This window comes from Paramormyrops kingsleyae, chromosome 12, assembly GCF_048594095.1.
Source record: "Paramormyrops kingsleyae isolate MSU_618 chromosome 12, PKINGS_0.4, whole genome shotgun sequence".
NCBI lineage: Eukaryota > Metazoa > Chordata > Actinopteri > Osteoglossiformes > Mormyridae > Paramormyrops > Paramormyrops kingsleyae.
The window spans coordinates 4024938-4043059 of record NC_132808.1 but is presented as its reverse complement, the minus strand read 5'-3'; the positions used below and the strand labels follow the sequence as shown (position 1 = coordinate 4043059).

At 46.8% G+C, this 18122-nt stretch overlaps 1 protein-coding gene across 4 annotated transcripts in view; it reads right to left on the bottom strand.

Moving 5' to 3' along the window:
- The window catches only part of pcdh7b (protocadherin 7b), a 97625-nt gene extending 80328 nt beyond the window's left edge, over positions 1–17297 (bottom strand). For all 4 annotated transcript variants that reach the window (XM_072718517.1, XM_072718518.1, XM_072718520.1 and 1 more), the window contains exon 1: positions 14156–17297. In XM_072718517.1, coding sequence (XP_072574618.1) covers positions 14156–17257 — 3102 coding nt within the window. In that variant the 5' untranslated portion in view covers positions 17258–17297. The remainder of the gene's footprint in view (positions 1–14155) is intronic.
- Between the last annotated feature and the right edge of the window lie 825 nt (positions 17298–18122).

Here is an 18122-nt window from a genome sequence, read left to right as displayed (position 1 = left end):
CCCCAAAGGACATCACAACTTGAGGCAGGGTATTTTGTACTGAATTAAAAAAATGGCTAAAGTACATTATAGGATTGGACAACATGTGACATTAATACCAACACTGCATGTTCTGCACATCCAATTCTTACATCATGAGTAAGAAAGATTAAGATTTTTCAGTTTTTTCTTAATTTCAATTCTGTAGGGACATTATAGCACAGGGGGATAAAGTTTCCCTAAAATATTTTTACTCTGTTACTTTGTCATAGGAAACAACTTTATTAATTATTATTCCTTTTATAGATTCTTATATGTTTAAAAATCAGTGAAAAGTTTTTCTTCATTAGCATAACTGCTGCATGCATTCTCCAAGACTATTGTAATCATTTTCATCCTTGCTATTTAAATCACTCGAAGGTGGATTCAGAGAAATTTATGAACTCCTTTTGTTTTATAAATACCCCAATATTCATTACAACAAAATCACATTGCTATATTTATAACTAAATCACATTGCTAGGACAGCACGCTATATGCATGCTGTTTTAGTATATTCAATAAAATACTTATTCTCATCCTTTTTTTTTCTTGTCATACCATCCAGATCTTTTTGTTGTGTATGTTCTTATTGCCAAATCACATTGTTTTTTACTTTGTTTATCACTATTTTCTGATTTCGAAACTTGCATTCAGGGTGGTGTTTGTATTTTGTTTCAGAGGCAGGCTATTTGCATAATCAATCGACAAAGAAAGCATTTCAAGTTCCACCCCAAAGTACCGAAGTACCAAAGAAGTACACAAGCTGGTTTTGCATTTTATGTACTGGAACTTTTGGTACTGTTACATGACCGGAAGTCAATGGAAAAGCGAAAGTACTGAAAGTACCATACTTGATGCGGTGGAAAAGTGCCCAAAGAGTACCATCCAGCTGTCCCACAAATGCTCTGCTGTGGGCTTAAACTGGTCTTTATGGAGGAAAGCGCAGACCATACAGAGTCTGGCCAAGGGTCAGACCTTGGGCGAGGTCTGTCAGTGAGGCGTGGACACAGCACATGAGGTTTGGGAATGGCAGAGAGGAGCACGTATCAGCCCAAGCCTCCGAACACAGGTAAACAGCTTCACGACAAATTACAAACACAAAAAATAAACATGTCTACAGCAGAAGCACGGGCGTGGAACGGGTCACGGGCACATGAGAGCCTGGCGTGAGAGTACTCAAGGAGCAATTTAATGCAGAAGCCTGATAAATATTTCAAGTGGAAAGAATGAATAACGAAGAATGACCCCAAGGTCTTCCCTTTCAGAAAACCAAGAGCTAATCGGCAAGCACAACAAACCGGGTGCCCTCCACAGACAGCCACCCTGTTCCCATCCCCATAAAATATGGACGACAAATTTTTTTGCATTGTTCTCCTGCGGCTTCCTAGAATTGGGAGGCGTGGCCGTAATTAATGTAAATCTGCATGGAATGCCTTCTCGTTAAGGGGATGTATAAGCTAGAGCACATGAGGATGTGGTAAGACAATAGCCTGCTTAACACTCATCCAAGCCTCATACACGCAGAGCTATGGGACACCTTAGCCTGTGACCCAGAAGGTATCATGTGGCACCATGGTGCGTTAACCACTTCTATCTGGGAGCCTTGAACAATATCTGCTTCATGGGCACAAGATGAATGGAGGGAGCATATAGGAAAGATACGAAATAAAGGAAATAAAATGCATGGAGAAAAAAAAACAAACCGGAAAAATATGTGTAAGGAGAAAGAAATTATATTTCATACGTGAGAGATAGGGAAGAAAATTAAAAGGAAAATGCAGCATGCAATCAGCAAGTAGGAACAAAAGGGTCCAATAGTCAGGCATGGCTCTGGTACAGCACTCGCTGAGGTCTGGCCTTGTGTTGGGGGTGAGGGGGTTTAGGGGCCAAGCTAACAGGTACCGTCTTGTGGGTCGATAGGCCTGTATGTGTCCTAAGCTAAGGGGTTATGTCAGGGTGTTTAGTGAGAACAGGGGCGCTGAGTACCGTGATCAGCCTAAAGCAGCGAACAGGAAGCTGGCAGAAAAAGCCCTGGATTAATTCAGCGGCACGGGAACAATGACCCGGGAATACCGAATTTAGGCCTGCTTCGAGCCCCCGGGACAAGCTGCACTCATGACCCTCATCTTACGCTGCTTCACCTTCTGTTAATTGATTCTTGTATGAAATCTCTGTGTGGGGGGCCCGGATAGTGGGATAGAACACATACACACACAAACCGATCTGCCTCATTAACGTGCTATGCAGAGCTTTTTGAAAAAGGAGTTAGTGGTACCTGTGTACATGCCTGAGAAAGCCCATCCACGCAGACTCATCAAAAGTGTCATTTTTGTCCTGCAGTCATAAACATTCTCCCCACAAATACCTATTAAAATCGACTCTCATCTCAATATCTGAAGGAGCCCTTAAAGGGGATTATGCTTTACGTTCCGTTATATAAAACTAATATAAGAACATTCTGATGCATGGATTTAATTAAAAACAGTGGCAAACCATTACAAATGCATGACTGATAATTGCCACTGGTGTTCAACACTGCTTAAGTGAAACCACGAGATCCTCCCCAGACCAGACTCTGAGGCCACCATCATCCTTTGAGATGTTATGTAAATACCGCACATGCATGCAAATCCCTCACTGTTGTCATGACAATCCAAGCAACCCCCAGGGTCATTACATGGGACACCTGGATTTACATGCGGACAGCGATATACAGCCCCCACTTCCTGCAGCCCTGCCTTATTTAGCCAGAGAAACTTCTGGAAGAAATGTCTTACATTTCCCACACGTGGCCTGATGCTATATACCACGGCACAGCACTGAGAGAGAGATAGAGAGACAGAGAGAGAGATTTCTGTACCTCCCCTGCACCTTGTACTAAGTATAGCTTTTAAATGCATACCTGAGAAGGTTAAAAAAAACACACACACAGGACATGAAATAACAATATGACAAAGAATGCTTTTAATCTCTTTGTTTGGTAAAGAAGGTAACGTGAGAAACTGCCATGGGGGGCGGCAGCAGGGGTGGGGGAGGTAGAATGTCCCATGTGCCCCCTCTCCCGCAGAGATGCACCGTGGGCCCTACATGTGCCGTCTTGTCACACAGCAGCTGCATACCTGTGGCACTGGGCCGAATCCCCGAGCTGCGATCTGCTCCCTAATGAGTGTGAGAGCATCCAGGGGCTGTTTTCCACCTAAGCACTTGTACAACAGGCTTAGAGGGTATATACCCCCCCCGAACCCCCCCCACCCCAATCCCTCCCACTTCATGCGTGACTGTGCAGGAAGAGTACCATCAATGTCAAATTTACGAAGTTGTAGGTAGGTAGGGTGAGAACGGCAAACATTCCGTAAGTCCATATGGTCAAATACATTAGGAATCCAAACCAAAACTAGCTAAAAGACACCTTTTTTAAGCTAAGATAAGCTATACGGGGTTAGCAGACCAAACCTGCCCTACTGCATGCATGCAGCAGAATGGGGCTGACCAAACTGGCATTGCCATTATCACCCCCCTCACATACCCTGCCTTACAGAAACTCATATTCCCCTTCTCTTGGAGGTTTGGAGGTGCCAGTCATTCAGAAAGGCTCAGCTACACCCTCACACCCAATCTGATCCACTAAGCGTTCCTAACGCAGTTTTCATCTGTAACGGCAGGCGTCCCAGAATGCCAAGTGCCGCTGAAGAGCCCGCCGTATTTTCATGCTGGCACAGGAATGGATGAAAACGGGAAGCTATATATGTCACTTTGGATAAAATGTCAACTTGGCAAATAAATAAGCCGAGCCCCCCCGTATGACAGCATGAGCTGCATGAGTATCACCGCCGACGCGCCCCCATCTTGCATGGGTTTTATCTGCAGCCTGGAGAAACCTTCCAAAATTCCGCCCAGCGTTGTGATTGACGCCACTCCTCCACCAGCCCCACACAAGAAGGCTTTCCCGTGTGCAGTACCGCGCCCCCAGAATGAGCCAGAACTGCAGCTACGGACAGAGCGGGAATGCAGCGCTGCTTAACAATGCTCGGCCGCTTTTTGCCTCGTTTTTTCTGTTTTGTTTTCCCTTCTTTCATTCTGCCATGGTGTGAGGAAATGTTTGCGTTTAATGGTCACGCTGACAGATTTCTTTTAAAGCGCCAGGCGTGGGAGGAAAATGGCTCCGCGTTAATGTGTTTACTGGCTGAAAGGACGGCACGACGCGCCGTGTAATGGAAGGCAAGACGGAAGGTGTGCAGGGCTAGACAACAGCACAGCTGACACTCTCCAGAGGTTCGCCCCTGTCTTATGGGGAAACTGAAGGTCACGCAAAGGTCAAAGGTGCACATACGTGTAAATATTGACTATTTTGCAGACATGAGCGATGCAGAAATCTGATGAAAGAATGCCTTTTATTTAACACTGTGCACTTTGTTGACAAGCCGATATAGAGTGCGAGTGCACAGCGCTCCAGAAAGTGGGAACAAAGAGCGCAGGACGCTTGAGACTGTATCAATCCCGTATGCGGCAGAGCCCCATGCCACAGGGAAATGGGCCACTCAGCCTGATGAGTCCTGTCTCACTATGCTGTTTGCTCCAAGCACCACCTCCATTGCCATTAAAGGCCATGCTTGGGGTGTTAAGGCCGGAATGAAAGAAAATGTGAGGCATCATAAAGCAGGCACTCCAGCAGAATAAACGGCATCGTCAAGGCGATAAAGAGGAAGCCAACAGTTACAGTGTCCCTGCTAATTTAATATCACTCCAGCTAATTTAATAATAATGTTTAATGCTGCCACCCTGAATGGCGCAAGTGCAGAACAGAGGACAGAAATGACTCTCACGCGTGACGGGGGCTCTCCAATCAGGTGCAGCTCAGGCAGGGGTGATGGTAGAGCAGCAGAGGGAAGCTGAGACATGCTGAACCTACCACAAAATTAATATGACCAGACACTAAACCTGACCATGTAATAAATGTGACAGCGTTCTATAGCTGACTGTGTAATAAACATGACCACACACTAAACCTAACCGCGTAATAAATGTGTCTGCATGCTAAACATGAACGTGACCACACACTATATCTGACCGCATAATAAAAGTGACCACATGGTGGTCAGCCCTTGACACAACATGACCCCCATCACCAAGTCCCCATCAGACACAGTGATGTCGAATCGGGGGGGAGGAGTCTGCTCGCGCGGCTGAGGTGAACTCCTCACCGTGACGGAGGCAAGCGGGACCATTTGAAGAGGACATTACAGAAACGGGCATGCGGAGACTTCTACTGTAATGAAGAAAAGAAAAAAGGAAAACAGTGACTAGGAAAGGCAGCCCCATTGGTGCTTATAGCACAGAGGTGTAAAAATAAATCACAAGGTCGGTGATTCTAATGTCATGTCCTCAATTTACATGCAGCGCTGCCTACTGAAGACCTATTCACAGAGATTTTAGGAATAAAGGATAGACTCACCTACATAAATCTTTAAGCATATGTGTGGAAAGCCAGACTGAAGCCCCAGCACCGACAACCGAATACAACAGTAATGAAATGCTGGGAAGGTTTTATAGAAATAAAAACAGCTTTTTCCAAAACACTCTTCTAGAATGAACGCATTGTGAAGCCTTGTTCCACCGGTCATTAGAAAGGCATGGGAAGATGCCTTTAATTGCAGGTCAGATATGTTGAATAGAACACAAAGACTTTTCTCCAATATATAATTTTAATTGCAAGTTGTATCTCATTTGGTCAGATCTAATGCAAAACACTGACCCAGGGAACATGGACTATATTTAAACATTTCATCACTAACCGGGCAGTAAATGTGCTTTTTCATTTTTTCTCACACCTAAAAATGAGACTATGCGAAATACGGGTCCCAGTGACAGATCTCACCACACTTTCCACGGTTAGTTATCAGCTCGACATCACAGCTCCAGGGATGGCGACTCAGATCTAGAGGTTAACGGTCTTCCCATCCCCTGCTGTGTCAATGTGGCTACGATAGAGACGCAGCTAAAAACAGCTCATAATGTGACCCGTGATAAACATGGGGATCAACGTCAGATGGGCAACATGGCTGCCGTCTAAGGTGAGAGCCACGGTCCAGGTGCAGGACTCCTTCAATTCCCTGCAGGATAAGGGGTCTTTACAGCTCACAGTGTAAACTACTGTCCTACCATACATCACATATACCAACAAAACATGCAAAACAGAATTTCTAGAATTTACAAAAATCTTAATCTTAAAATGATGATGGGGTGCTAGGGCACACCATCAAGCCAGTAATCTGAATAATAACCAGAGAATAATAAATATCTCTAACCTCCCCTCCTCTCACATCTCCTCCTTTCACCTCCCCAACCTCTTCTGACCTCCCCTAACCTCTCTTCCTTTCACCCTCCCTCACCTTCCTAATCTCCCCTCTCCTCTTCTTACCTCCCTAACTTCCCCTCCTCTCTCCTCCCCTAACATCCCCTCAACTCTCACTCTTTTGCCTCTCGTTACCACCCATAACCTCCCCTCACCTCAAATCACCACCATGTGCCATGGTTAAAGTATGTAATTACCTACACACGGCACTAAAAAATACAGTTACTGTACACTGGTGTGTGTATCAATGTGACATAGTTTTGGGACCATTGGGAAAGACTGACCGTGTTTCAGGATAATGTGAAATGACACATTACAACTTCCGCAGCACTTTCGAAACAGTTCCCACCCATATAACCACCATCCATCAGAGTCTTCCACTTTTTCACAAGATCTACTTTGTTTTGTTCTTCTCCTTTTTTCAGCCTCTGGGCATATTTTTTTTAAATCTAAAAATACTGAGCTGCTCACTGAATATGCTGTACAGAAACACACACACACACACACAGGCTCCCACACCCACACACACACACACCTATGGGTTTGCAAAAACAGTAAAGCGAATGTTAGGCCACTCTCCAAACAATGCAGCAATAGCACCATGAGATGCGAATCCGCGAGTTTGGAAAGGGTCCCAGCTCGCCACGGCGCTCAGGATTCGTCAGAGAGTACAGTGTGATGGGAAACAGAGGCCCATTTCAGCTCCCAGCGACACGAAAGCAGTGAGACACATGGACATGCTCACATGTGAGCAATGTCACATGATCATGAACACAGCACACTGAGAGAGTGAACGAGGGAAATTAGCATTCCTGACAATACCCTGGGGGCCGGCAAACTCCCTTTAGAGCGGCGCCCCGCCCCGCCTCGCCGCCCATAAACTCCCACTCTCACGACCCTCATTTTTCTCCAGCTGCCAACTGCTCCTCAGTATGGCAAGATTTATGACGGGACCCTAATAGTCCTTCTTCGCACAGGTAGGGATTAATCGATTATGGAGTCCTCTGGGTCCGCATAACTTTAAGCACGCTGACCGCGACGTGCAGTAGAGCACCTCTCACTCTGGACTTCATTAACAGACATGTGAATGCAAGCGCATGAACACCTGCACACTCTCACGGCCTGATACAGGAGCCCCTGGCACAGTGGAGCACATGTGGAAGCAGCCATGCAAACACACACACACACACACACACACAAGGTGTGAGCAACATACGGCCTGACAGGTACATTCACCGCAATGACAGCCCTTGTCAGTGGGCATGGCTATGGAACCAACCCCCACAGCGTGATGGATGGCTATAGCACTGTCCCTCCCTCCGCTACACATGCTGCTAATCTGACTATGGATACTCTGACCATTTCCTCACGGAGCAGGCATGTGGAAACCCCCACCCCGTGACTCAGCCCTTCCCATCTAGAGCCACATGCAGAAGCGCCTGCAACTCAGGGCACATTGTCACTGGAAGAAAGGGGTGACATCCAGTGGCACAGCAGACACACAGACACAGCCTGCAGTGAGAGAGCTCAGCTGGATGAGGCCATAGGTCACCACATAAACGTCAGCATCACAGGAAACCTGCTCCTTATTATCTAATTATTTACAACCAATTATGCACATACACTGTTTATGTAATTAAGCAGTTACATTTAACAGGCTAATATATAAATCAATAAACCTGAGAGAAAAAAAACTATCCAAATAGCACCATCAGAACATGTGACATGTATCACTTATGTAATTGTTTTATATTCCCCTTATCTGCACATGCTGCACTTTTCCACTATAACTGTCTTCCCCACATTCTCCGCAGCTTCATTTTTCCAATACTGGTCATAGGTGTGTGTGTGTGTGTGTGTGTGGGGGGGGGGGGGGGGGGGTGGTGTATTGGAATAACATGCCACACACACACACACACACACACAAAGTACAACGTACCTGACAAACAAGCTTACAAATAAGGCCACACAGTATGTCATTTGGCTGGATACCATGGAAGAAGGCAGTAGCTCTAATCAACTTCTGCCAGATCTAATAAGCGCCGTCATCGAAAAATGAAACGCTGTGCTTGTTACCGTCAGATGAGAGACTCCTGAAGGTTCAACAGTCGGGCTCACAATCAACCATGTGCTGAGCAATCAGGAAGCTTTGAAGAATTTCTGCCGCGAGGTTTTCATCAACATCTCATGATATATGTCCTGAAAGTATTCCTCGAGTTCTGGATTCAATCAGAACTATTTACATTTTCAAGTCGGCGTCTGGCTGACGCGCCGCCATAGATCAGGAGGGAGCGACAGATAGAGGATTCCTGTGCCTCCAGGCAATTTCGAGAAAAGGTTTCCATCCAAAGGTGCAGATGGATTCCTCTATAAAGTTTTCAGGAAAAAAGGCAATTCTCCTAGAGTAGTCTCTTAGTATGCCGGTGTCAGAAATAACAAGACGTCATTTTACTCTGTTGTTATTCGATCGGCTGAATGGCAGCGCGTGAGACAGACTTTAGACGCAGAGCGCGGGAGCAGCATCACAGCGGCCGCGGGGGCACCGCGTGCGGCGGCGGGAGATGGGACGCGACTCCGCTGTCACCCACGCGCGCCTTTGTGCAACCCTTCACAATTCTCAATTACCCCTAGCGCACCGTAACGCACGCACAGAAAGCACCGCATTCGTGAAAACAATGACGTAGTGTTTCACTACGACACGGTAGCACTTTATTTCGTCGATTCCACAACATTCCTCTCTCGGGTTTTCCCGCCCCTTCCCCCACGTACCACTTTCCTCCCTCTCAGGTAACTGTACTGTTGACATAAGTCATCACCCCACGGCTAATGTATTTAAATGGCTCCGCCGTATTCAGGAATGTGCTGGCCGGTGCAATTTGCTGCAGCCTCTAGCCTGGAAGTTTTTAACCTCAGTGCGGGATGGTAAGTCATAGGCGCGACGAATCTTTTCAAATCAGCAACCGTCAGTAATACACAAACCATATAACGGGCGATTCTTCCTAATAACACACTAATACAAAGGAAACTTAATATGCTTCTACCACAAGATTTAACGCAGTTCATCATACCGTCTCTCAGTTCGTATAGTTCGTATAGAAAAAGCAACGGATACAGCGGACTCGCATACTGTATAACAGAATTTCGCTTATAACGGACAAACAATTTGGTCCCCAGGGCCGCTTTTAGCTGTAGTTTTGTTCGGCTATAACAGACATGCAGGCTCCGCCTACAAGGTGTGTGGCGTGCCGGTGATATCCAGCGCAGATACGTAGTCGGGATTATTAATAGCCACACATCTGGTCAGGTAAAGTTGGATTAATACATGTACAATATAATAATCTATAACACAAGTGTGTCTGCTGGGGTGTGGCATGAGTAAATGGTGTCCTGTAGTTGTGTTCTGGACATACAGCAACTCTGGATATAACAGACTGGATACAACGGACTCTTTTGCCAGGTCCCTTATAGTCCGTTATAAATGGATTTTACTGAAGTTCGGAACATGGTCGTCGTTAGGTCCGAGTATTTTAGCCCCGGTCCCAGTCTTCCTTCAAAGAAAAGGTAAACTTGACATAGCCCCGCTCTTTTCAATAGCTAGAAACTCCCCTGGTTTGTAATAAAATAGCACGCGATTTAAATGAAATTGAAGGTATACATCTACATCAGAGTTTCTTCAGTTTGGACACAAGGTGGCAAACAACTTTGAGCGATCCTGGTCAAAAATAGGGAATTTATTACTCTGAAGGGTCCTATGATTGTCTATTGCAGGGGTCACCAACCTTTTTGAAACTGAGAGCTACTTCACGGGTATTGAGCCATACGAAGGGCTACCAGTTTGAAACCTCCTAAACTTATCTAATCTTCATGTATAATAAACATGTTTTAAATGCTTTTTTTTGATATTGTGATTTTCAAATCTATGTAAATGCAAATGTGATTAAAGAAGAATAGCAACAGGATAAAATAAAATTTTAGACGCTGCTCACTGGTGAGTTGTGCTATTTTTAGAACAGGTCGGCGGGCGACTCATGTGGTCCTTGGGGGCATCCTGGTGCCCGCGGGCACCATGCTGGGGACCCCTGGTCTATTGCTTTAGGGTAGCTGATAGAGATGTGTTACACCTCAGGGACTGGATGCCAGAGAATCACAGCTAAACAGAGACGTGCAGCACTGCTGTGGATCCTCCTCAGAATAAACTTTCAATACTGGTTAAGGCAACTCTATTTTTAAAATTGCTTGTAACCCAAACAGTGAGGCATATGTGCACCATTATAGTAGTTTGCACTTAATGGAAAATGAATTTGACTGATTTTCCTGCATTTTCTACTCTGAAAAATGCACATTAAAGTGACATCAGCACTCTGCTATGAAGGAGGTTCAGTGTAAGCAAGGACAGGCAATGATAGGACAAAGCTTACTTACTTTCAGAAAAGTATCAGCTTGATCACATAAACCTAACACTCTCCAGGCTGGGACCAGACTGACACCTCACTTGGTCCCCACTTGCTACTGGGGACTTACTTCTAAAAGACACTCAGGAGCAGAGACTGCAAATTGCATACAAAGTATACATTATGTTCCACTCTAAATGTTCAGTGAAGTTCATTCCTGGTTAACAGACATAAAAGGTTAAGGTACAGTACAAGAGAAAAGAAGCTTTACCACACAGTGACTCAGAGCCTGCTTATGGGGTGGCCACACTTGTGGATCCTTTGCAGATTTTGTGACAGCACATCGTAGTGGCATAGTGTGACAGTTCCATGCACAGAGGTGATTCAAAAGAGGAAATCACAGATTTATCAGCCTCTGAACTCAACAAGATCAGTGAGTGGATTTCGGTGATCTTTTATTTTTATTCGTTTAAGAAAAAGCCACAAAAAGTTCTTCACATGGAGATTTTGAGACACACTGAGATTTGGAGATAACAAGGGCTCCCCTGTGTCTGGCAGCAGATGTGCTGCGTCGCTTCTCGGAGAGCGGCGCGCCTCTCCATTTGCATGTAGGACGCATAAGAACGCGTCCTGGGAGCCATCCTACGTGGCAGTGCCATTTACACAAACGGCACCATGGAGATGGAACCAGGCTCCAGCCAAGAAGGAATCAGAGGGAGGGACACTGAGATGCTAGGCCGGGAGGTGGTGAGTTCGGAGCCCCAGCTTACGTGAGACGAACCACTAAATAGCCTGCTGTCGTAACCAAAGTACAGGAGGATGCAACCCCTGGGAATCTGTCTGCACATTTCCGCAGCCCAAGGAGAAGACATGAGATGAACCTGCACCTTTACAGTGGTCTAGAGCTGCAGGATGTTTCTGTGCATTTCCTCAAATACAGGAAACATCTTGTGGAAATCTGACAGCCCAACAGGTCAGACTGGTTCTGAATTTACACATGACACCTGTGAATCTATTTTAATCTCCATTCTGCCCCTCTCCCCACCCACCCATATGCCCCCCCCTCTCCCGAGTAGAGAGAATTGTTAATAGAAGGGCAGGATTACTTGTAAGGCATATTGGTTTCCCACCCTGTCTATAGCAGCACCATGAGACACACCTGGATTCGATTCCTGCATCTTGTTACTGTAATTACAGCTTAAACATCTACCAAGTGAAGACTTAACTGGCAAAACCAGCCAGTTGCCTAGCTACCTGGCAGCACTGGCTGTTCTAATAACCCCCCCCCCCCCCCCCGCTATTTACAGGGTCAAGGTGGACGACCAAGGGTGGGAGAGAGAGGGTGGGATAACTAGACATCAGGGAGGCATTAATAGTCCACCTAAGGTATCATCTGAGGGATGTTCACCCCAAGCCTGCCTTTGTCCCTAAGGAGAACCTTGGCCATTTCGACCAATGATGCCTTTCTTATTCTCAGCGCCCCCCCCCCCCCCCCCATATCCCCACCACAGCACCACCCATCCTTGGGTGAGATCCAGCTCATTAACTCAAATGTCAAAAATGACAACGTAGTGTTCCCATCTCTGTCTGAGGCATCTAGCAGGCTGACCTGACTCCTACCTGTATTAATGTGCATGAAATGCAGCACGCTGGGCACAAAGGGGTTAACAGGACCACTCCAGACCTCTCTCTTAATCCTCTGAATAGTAAATCCCTTCTGAGACTCAAACTGGAACTGGTGTCACCCCAGCTCACACAAAAAAAAACACACCTGCGATGATGTTAACGTGTGACAGACACAGGGGGGCGCGGAAACGGCAGCAGCCACTTGCTGGATGACCGTTTCGGGTCAAGCGCATCTCTAACGGCAGCACTGGAGTACCGGCTGCGCATTCAGCTATTATGTCAGGGATGCTTTAGACGATGCATCCCTAAGAAGTCATCTAAAGCATTATGAGACCTCATCTAAGATATCAGGTTAAGGAGGAGCGCTGATGTGCAGAAAGGTAATCACACTCTGAATGGATCTACAACACCGAGTTCAATAAGCAGTCACCAATCGGGCTTGAATAATTTACTCCATTTGGTGCAACATACACGGGCACACAATAGTAAATATATAAATATCTGCTGTACTCAAACACACAACACATGCACTGCACCACAAAATACAGCACCTTTTTAATTATGGATGAGACACTCGTATGAAGCACTGGCACTGGCACGCCCAGAGGTACCTCTGTCTAAAATACCTTATTGTCAGGTGGCAAATCCCAAGCAACCATGCAACCTGACTGCCATACAGAAAGGGAGAGAGAGAGGGGTGCATAGGAAGAAAAGGATAGGAACAAGAAGAAAGGGTGAGGTAGGCAGAAAAGGAGAGAGAGGAGAAGAGGAGATATACCCAGGGAAAGAAAGTAAGAGCGTACAGGAAAATGAAGATGGGACAGAGGCAGAGAATCGGAAAGGCGGGGGAGGAAGAGAGAAAGGGGGAGAGTGAGTGAGGGTAAGAGAATGAGAGAAAAGAGAGAAGAAACATGAAGAGGAGAGAAGAGTGTTTAGATTTCAGGGGCAGAATTCTGGCCTGCAAAAACAGTTGCTTACACCACATAAGAAAATGATCAATAATTCATTAGACCGCCATAGAAATGGCATGAAACAACAGAATGAGTGTTCTTTCCTGGCAATTGCAGAATAAAAGGACTGAGCTCGTAGAGTATTAACAGTGTGTCCTTGGCTTTGCTTGAAATAATCATACAAAGACAGATGGATATTTTCACCGAGCTCCATGAATGCGGTGTCGAATCCGCAGCATTGGAGGCATTTTTACATTATACATGCTAGAACTCATTTTCCTTCGGGGTCAGTGAAGTGACACACACACAAAAACCTAGGTATGGCTATACATATTTCAAAATTCAAGCTTAAACACGAGGATTTAACATTCCTCACAGGACCACTCCTATTCCCTCTCACTCCTGCAGGAAGCCAGAGGAGTGACCGAGGCTCCTGTCTGAAACGCCAGGACTTACAAGGGGTGTGCGGGTGACACTCAGCTCGCCCCCGATGCGCGTGTGCACATGGGTCTAAATGTCTGAGTGCTGCAGTCCACAACCACTACTGTCACCAGCATCTCGACCCAGCAGGCACAACTGCACGGCGCAATGCGGGTCGGATTGGTCTAGATGCCCACACATCACAGCCTACAGGGCTGTTAGGCTGCAGGTTCTCCTTTACATAAAAGGTAAACATGCTCCCCTGATCAACTTTGAGACCCGGCCTGCCCCAACATTGCATCATTGCAACACAGTGCCCAAGGACGCCTGATGTATCTGTCTTCGAGTCTAAGGGATGCTGAGAATAAATCAAAGCACGCAATTAGGTGACTTACCTGTTTGTTGTACTTGCTGGTGGTCTGACAGCTGTACTCAGAGCAGTGGTCAGATCCAAGCGATATGTTATCTCCGGTTCCCACGAAGGTGTTTGCTGGGGGCAGGTCTTGCACAGCCTGGTGTTTTTTCCCCGCTGTGGGTGACTGAGGGTGCAGCTGGACCGTGGGCAAGGGAGAGCTGGACTTGTAGTGTCGAGCGAGGTCGGGACTCCCGGGACCGCCATTGACAGAACGGTAGCGACCCATCCCTGGGCTGTCTGACAGTTTCTCATTCACACCATCATAGCGTTGCCCGTTGGGTTTGGATGCCTCCACAGTGACAATGCTGCTGTACAGGGGCTGCTTGGACTTCTTGTTCTTCCTGTCCTTTTTGGGTTTCTTGTTCTTGTCATGCTGCTGAGGGGTGAAAAAGTCCTCATGGTCCTTCTTTCCGGCCTCATAGCCATTCTTGCTCTTGGGCCGGCAGTACCGGGCCATGACAACAATGAGGATAATGAGGATTACCGTCATAATACCCGATACCACACCTATCACAATGCTCAGTCTCTGTTTGCCTAAATCGTAATTTGGGTCTCCGGCAACGTCAACAGACAGGGGTGTGCCCAGGCTCTTGGCAACCTGAGCCTCCACAATGGTAGAATTAGACACTGTCTCATTAATGTACACGTGCACCAAGGTGGTAGTACTCTGCGAGGGGAGGCCACTGTCATTCACTTGGACCACTAGACGGTGCAAACCATAGTGCTTCTGCTCCACCTTGCCCACTAGAGAAATGACCCCATTGGCAGGGTCAATCTCAAAGAGTTTGAACGGATTCCCTCCTACAATGCTGAAGTTCAGGTCAGCGTTGACCCCAGTGTCGGTGTCTGTGGCCAAGACCGTTCTCACCACGGTCCTGGAGTTACTAGTGGGTGGCAGCAGTGTATAAGAATTGTTGCTGGGAAAGGTGACAGTGGGAGGATTGTCATTCTCATCCATGACAGACAATGACACTGTCGCCGTGGCAGAACGGGGTGGAATCCCGCCGTCTACTGCTTTGACTCGGAACGTGTAGGTAGTCTTTTGCTCCCTGTCAAATGACACAGTGGAGAAGATTGTCCCAGTGTCATTTTCTATGGAAAATATGTCCTCCTCCTCCTCTATGTAAAGGCTCATCTGTGCATTTTCCCCTTTGTCCGCATCGCTTACAGTAACCATCCCTACAGGGCTGTTAGGCTGCAGGTTCTCCTTTACATAAAAGGTAAACACATCTTGCATGAACTTTGGCTCATTGTCATTTTTATCCGCCACCAGGACCACCACGGTGGCAGACCCCTGGAGGACTGGGATGCCCTTGTCCTTGGCGATGACTTTAAATTCATACCGTTCCGCCTGCTCCCTGTCCAAAACGGTGTTGACTCTGATGTCCCCGCTGTCGGCATCAATGGAAAATATTCCATTTACAGAGGGGTCCAGGGAATAAGAAATCTGGGCATTCTTCCCGCTGTCTGCATCAAGAGCTACTACGTTAGTCACTTTTTCACCTGGGGCGTTATTTTCTGGAAAGGAAACTTCGACCACATTCTGGCTAAATATAGGGGGGTTATCATTGGTGTCCCCCACCTTGACAATCAAGGAGTTATTGCTAGATAAGCTAGGGCTTCCAGAGTCTACAGCCACAATGACAACGTTGTACTCCTGTGTGGCCTCGTAGTCCAGAGGGGCTGAGGTGTGAAGGAGGTACTTTTTTCGGTTTTGCTCGCCCTCTGTCTCACTGGCTGGCTTCAGCTGGAAGGGCACATCCCCTACCACCGTGCACGTTACCACCCCATTCTCTCCCTGGTCTCGGTCTGACACCTGCACCAGCGCCACCGGGGTGTCCACCACCACATCCTCTGCCACATTAGCTACCCCATCCTTTACGAATATCCTCCCGATCTTCCGGATGTCAATGATGGGCACGTTGTCATTCTCGTCTTTGATGTTGAGCACCACCGTGGCCTTATCCGTCTTGGGGGGCTGCCCGCGGTCACGGGCCATGACTGTGAAGCGCAGCTGGCTGACCTCCTCGCGATCGATGCGGTGCAGCACACTGAGCCAGCCCGAGCCCTCATCCAGGCGTAGAAGCCGACGGACAGACTCGGTGGCCGCGCCGAAGACGTATTCGATCTGCCCGTTTACTCCGACGTCAGAATCGGTGGCCTTCAGCTGCAGAATGGGGGCTCCAGGGGAGCTGTTCTCAGCCAGGTCAGCCTCATATATGCTCTTCTCAAAGCGGGGGCTGTTGTCATTCACATCCGTAATCATAACACGCAGGATGGCTTGGGAGGAACGAGGAGGGTCTCCCCCATCCCTGACCCGCAACGTCAGCTCATAGGAGTCCCTCTGCTCCCTGTCTAGGGCTCCTTTAATAATCAGCTGTGGCTGCTTCTCCCCATCCGTTGTGTCAGCAACTTGGAGTTCAAAGACACTGCTTCTGCCAGCTCCCTCAGTGTCAAATCTCCTCTTGCCTGAGTAACTCTCCCCAGCATCGACACGGCCCATGGCACTGGACCCCGGCCGCCTGACTGAGCCCTCCCCACTGTCCTGGAGCAGCTCATAGCGCTCTATTCCATTCCTTCCAAAATCTCTATCAGTGGCTGTGGGAAGTAAATACAGCGTACCTATCGGTCTGTTCTCCTCCACCGATAAAGTCAGCACAGGAGATGGGAAGGACGGGGTATTGTCATTTATGTCTAAGATGATCACTTTTCCCTCAAACAGGTCGACCCAGCTCTGTGCTGGCCCTATTACTGACACTTCGAAGTCTATGAAGCACTCGTTTTCATCAAATATCATTTGGCATTGCTGTAATTTCTCACGGTCTATCCTGCGCTCGTTAGTGCTCAGCTCTCCGGTTATATTGTCAATTTTAAAGTAATCGGATCCGGACTCGAGGGTGAAAGTCACCTCACCAGATCCAGCCACGATGCCGAGGTCGGCGGCTACGTTTCCAATCCGAACATCGGCAGGACCTTCTTCTGCTAAGCGATATCGAAGTACTTGCTTGGCAGCCGGCTGAGTCAGCAGCCGCAAAATGAGCATACAGTAGCATAAATAGTCCACTGCACCAGTAGTCCTCATCGCTCCCCGCAGCTGATCTGCTTGTTATGTAGATTTGATTCGCGCGTTGAACCTGTGGGTTAGGAAAAAGAAAATAAACGAAATGTTCATTTTTGCCCCATCTCCTTTGTGTTTGAGCGAGTCTCCCGTTTAATATGCATGCGACATCGCTCCCCGGCCGCTCTTTCACCACTTCAGTGCAGTAAATTTCAAACAGGACATAAACCACAATTATCCCCCCTAGCACCACGACTCTGCTTCCCCCGCTTCACGGGAAAAAATAAAACACTAATAATTAAATTAAATTAAATTAAATTAAATTAAATTAAATTAAATTAAATTAAATTAAACAAAATGAAATCGGACAAAATCCGCATTCTGCACAGTGAACTAGAAGAAATAGCTTTTTTAGTATAAGCCCTTTATTGTGGCTTATACATTTATCCCGTGAGATCGATTGTTTCATCTGCGTGTTAAATAATAATAATGATAACGATTATGGTAGTAATAACGATAATGAGATACTCAACCGTTTAAATTATTGGGAATGCTTAGCATGCAATTTTTATATCTTTGTCACAGTTTACTATGCAGCGGTACGAAGATAAGGGTGTTTTACATCATATTGTCTGGTACAGGAAACTCGTTTGAGATATTTCTCACTGCGGAATAACAGCAACAAAAACCCCGGACTGTCTCTCAACTAATCGAAATACTGTACTTTACAAAAAGGTCCGTCTTCTTACCTTGTGGAAGTGAATGGGCAGTAAATGATCTGTCCCGCCGTCTTTAACAAGAACTTAAGATTTTGCTGCCTCCAGTCACTTAATACATCGCGCTATATAGTTGCATCAACGGCGGAAAATAAAAAACCCCGCAGAGCGAT